This window comes from Cryptomeria japonica, chromosome 2, assembly GCF_030272615.1.
Source record: "Cryptomeria japonica chromosome 2, Sugi_1.0, whole genome shotgun sequence".
In the NCBI taxonomy this organism is placed as follows: domain Eukaryota; kingdom Viridiplantae; phylum Streptophyta; class Pinopsida; order Cupressales; family Cupressaceae; genus Cryptomeria; species Cryptomeria japonica.
The window spans coordinates 123,585,875-123,589,719 of NC_081406.1; the positions used below are offsets into that span (position 1 = coordinate 123,585,875).

The 3,845-nt window shown below is 33.1% G+C and overlaps 1 protein-coding gene across 1 annotated transcript; it reads right to left on the reverse strand.

Moving 5' to 3' along the window:
* Nucleotides 1-2,997: 2,997 nt before the first annotated feature.
* LOC131039190 (cyclin-dependent kinase F-4-like) lies at nucleotides 2,998-3,627 on the reverse strand. The gene has a single exon (XM_057971869.2). It carries the CDS (start codon nucleotides 3,625-3,627, stop codon nucleotides 2,998-3,000), a length of 630 nt encoding a protein of 209 aa, XP_057827852.2.
* Between the last annotated feature and the right edge of the window lie 218 nt (nucleotides 3,628-3,845).

Consider the following 3,845-nt stretch of genomic DNA (forward strand, 5'->3'; position numbering starts at 1 on the left):
TGTGCTACAAGATGTCTTTAGGTTGTTTCAAATCATATTTATAAAGATACAATATATGTTTATTGAGTTTATAGGTTACATTAGAATTATTTTTATTCAAAATACTTGAGGAAGATTATGCATTATTCAACTTCAAGAAGTATTTGTTAATTATACTCCAAGAGGTTTACATTTAGATTTTTAACTTTGGTATTGAGTAGTAACAAGAAATAAATAAAAGATTATTTTCAAGATAAGTCACCTATGGTATTTGTTGATTAATAAAATTATACTCACCTTTAGCAAAATAATCAAATAAAGCTCATGTTTTAAAACTTTTAATTTGTCTATTAATTGTCATGTACCCATTGGTCCCTTCAAGTTTATGAAATCTGATCTAATTTATTTTTTATATTATCACCAAATCAATATGTCAATACAAAGAATAAGTTAAAATTTAAAAGGGCTCGATTGGAAGAGAAAAATAGTTGGCAAAAGAACACAACATATGAACAAAGATCATAACACAATCAAGGCATTTGAATACTTTTTCTGGTCTATCCTAAATTATTCAATGTAATCCAATGCATATGATTATAGTGATGACCCATGTTGGGACCATAAAGGGCCAATTTATTTTGCATGTAATACCACACCCCTTGTTCATTAGTAGTCCCATGCAAAGAGAAAAGTCCCATCTTTATCATATGCCTCTTAATCATATTAGAACTCTTATGCATAACCCACCTTATGGTAGGCATTAAATCAATTATCTATCATCACAAAAGAAATCTATTAAAAATATTAGTGGAAGCATGCATATTAAGCATACTAAAAGTATGATTTTCAATATTTAAGAGGTTCCAAATCACTTAATTAGTGGGATCACTATCATGATCAACCACATGCTAAAGCCACCGGAGAGAGAAAGATGAGAACATGTCTTTGGCCTATCATGATTACTAGGAAAAATAGATTAGTTGGCTAAATTACACAAGAAGCTACATAAAATAAGAAATCAATAATTTCAACCTTCAACAAATAGAGGATATCCAAGTCTAATTGTTTATGAGCATCTCTCATAGCATAATTCCTAGAGAGGTCAATAAAACCTCAGACATTATAGAAAATAAAATGCATTGACAAGAATCAAAAGGAATGTCATCTCTATCAAACTCTCTAAGAGAAGAATAGTGATCCTATAATTTAACATACTCAAGAAAAATTTTAATTGGATATTGAGAATTAAAACCTTTCTTTTTCCTACAAAAACATTTCTCCCCCCACCCTAATGGACTACAAGAACAATGTAGGTGCACATGAGGAGAAAATTAATAGTATTCTCTAGATGTGAGGATAAAACAAATCTCAAGTATAAAATTCTAAAAAAAGTTGGCTAAGAAGCCTCACTAATAGAAGAAGCTACCTCTTTCCCCTTCTCTAGAGGATTTGGAGACATCTTTGTCCACTCTCTATAGGACAATCTTTAATCTTATGATTAAATGACTAACACCCAAGGCAAATATTTAGCAAGCTAAGGTAAAAACACACTAGGTGTGACACAAATTGCCAATCTATATATTCGCAAACTCTTTTAGATTCTTAGAAATATCAACCTCTACACACACACTTTTGTGTGTGAGTCAAATCAAATTTATTAAGCTCCACAAAAATGACCTTGCCAAGTGAGGTAGCAATAGTGGCTATAATTTCAACAAGGTAAATGTAGGCCTAGAAATTTAAGCCAAATAGGTATACAAAGCATCTTTTCATCTAGAATAAAAAAAAGTTGGATGTCCAATGTGGAAAAATCAAGAGAGACACAAAAACATACCTTGAGTCATGTTTAAAGATAACCACTACATGACTAACCTTAACAAAATAGAAAAGAAAAAACCTTTAATAAGATTTTGGACTACATTAACCCAAATCCTATGTAGAGCCCAATATTTATTAACCCATTCTCTAAGCATATTTTCTAGGAGAGTTCTCCCAACAAAATGTTCTTAAAAATAAAATACCCTAACCATTTACAAGTATTATCAAACTCAAGAATATATAATACGTTATATGCTAAAAAGATCAAATTACTTGCATTTTGAAACTTTCAAGAACACTTGCTCAATCAAACCATTGTCCAAAGTTGAAAAACTATCAACATGAAATGAAACTACTAGAATGATATTACCATTTTTTTTAAAAAGAAACCTTGCAATAAAAGCAAAGATCAAGAGGTTTCCTATATCAAAGTCATGTCGTGACATGAGAACGAAAATGGACTTCTAAAAGAGACCCAAAGCGTTCATAAATAACTATTTTGATTTACTATTGTTTTCCCTATTTTAATAGACAGTGGATTTAATCCAATCCACACATTTTTATTCATTTTTTATATTAAACTTGAACACATACAACATTTAGTATCGGTTGACTTAATCCTATACATAATCTTAAAGCTATTTATGTATATTTATTGAATGTTCTCCAAGTAAGCTAGGCACTGTACTAAAATACCAAATCTAATCTGAAAAACAATTAACACCATGCACGTCGATCTAAAATTATACCTGAACCTTTTTTTGTGGAAATCCTAGCTGAACCCTTTTCTTTAGAATTTCTTGAAATTCTACCCACACATCCCTGAATGCTTCTTTCTTCTTTCTCACTGTTAAAAACTTCGGAGCCATAAAATACCACATTCCGCGATAGCACACTATTCATCTAATACCCGAAAAACTTTGGATTCATAGTATTATTACACGACTGGAAAAAAGGGTGGTTGAGTGCTTGTTTTACAGTGGGTCTACGTTTGGGATCCCAAGAGCACAACTGCTTTACAAGATCAATCACTTCCTCACTCGCAATCGACATCAATCTATGCAAATTCTTCCTACAATTCTCCCCATCAAACTCTTTTGAAAACTTGTAGTCCAATGACTCTGCTAACTTCAATCCCTCAGGCCATGTCTTTTCATTGGGGCATCCAATCACAGAGCATATGTTATAAATCTGATATCTCTAGTCACTTCTACGTCCAAAAATGGGTTCAAGACCATAGAACTGAGCTATTATGACTCCAAGTGACCACATATCAATGGTGAGATCATAGGATGATGATTTGAGCAGAAGTTCAGGCACTTTATAGGCTATGGTTGCAACATTTGGATCTAAGGGCTCGTTCTTTTCCATTTTCTCCTTCAAGTTAATAGCAAGCCCAAAGTCTGAAATTTTGATGTTGTTTCCCTTCAGCAAGAGATTTGCAGGCTTGAGATCATAGTGGCAATACCCAAGTCCATGCATGTATTCCAGAGCTTTCAAAATCTTAAAACACAATCTCTGAACTGTTCTACTCAAGGAGGGTTCTTTTCTATTCTTAATGATTCTCCATAGATCAGAATCCATGTATTCTAGTACTATATGGAGGTGCCCTCCTTTCTCGTAGGTGTCCCACAGTGATACAATATTGGGGTGTTGAAGTGCACGTAGCGACTTCTCTTCTTCCTTGAAGAGGGATTCATAAAACCTGTCATTCTTTTTCCTTTGCAATCTTTTGATCGCCACTACTTCATCAGTCCATTTGTTAATGGCCTTCCAAACAGTCCCATAACCACCTTCTCCCAACTTCTCAATCAGTCGGTATTTACCCATCGTTGTGCTTCCTTTGGGTAGCAAGCATGCCTCTAAATTAAAGCTTTTGGTGGATACAACTAGGATTTGTGTCCTTAGTTGCAAAGGTTGCAACTCTTACTTTTTGTAAATTTCGTCATAACATAATTAAGTTTTTCTGTAAAATTGTTGGTGATCTTCTTTAGTTGAGAGTATGAATATCTTCTGGGCATTTCATCAGCATAATCATGAAGGAATCG

What these genes read in the sequence shown, in the direction of transcription:
- LOC131039190 (XM_057971869.2), bottom strand. Translation starts at nt 3,627, where the DNA reads ATGGGTAAATACCGACTGATTGAGAAGTTGGGAGAAGGTGGTTATGGG.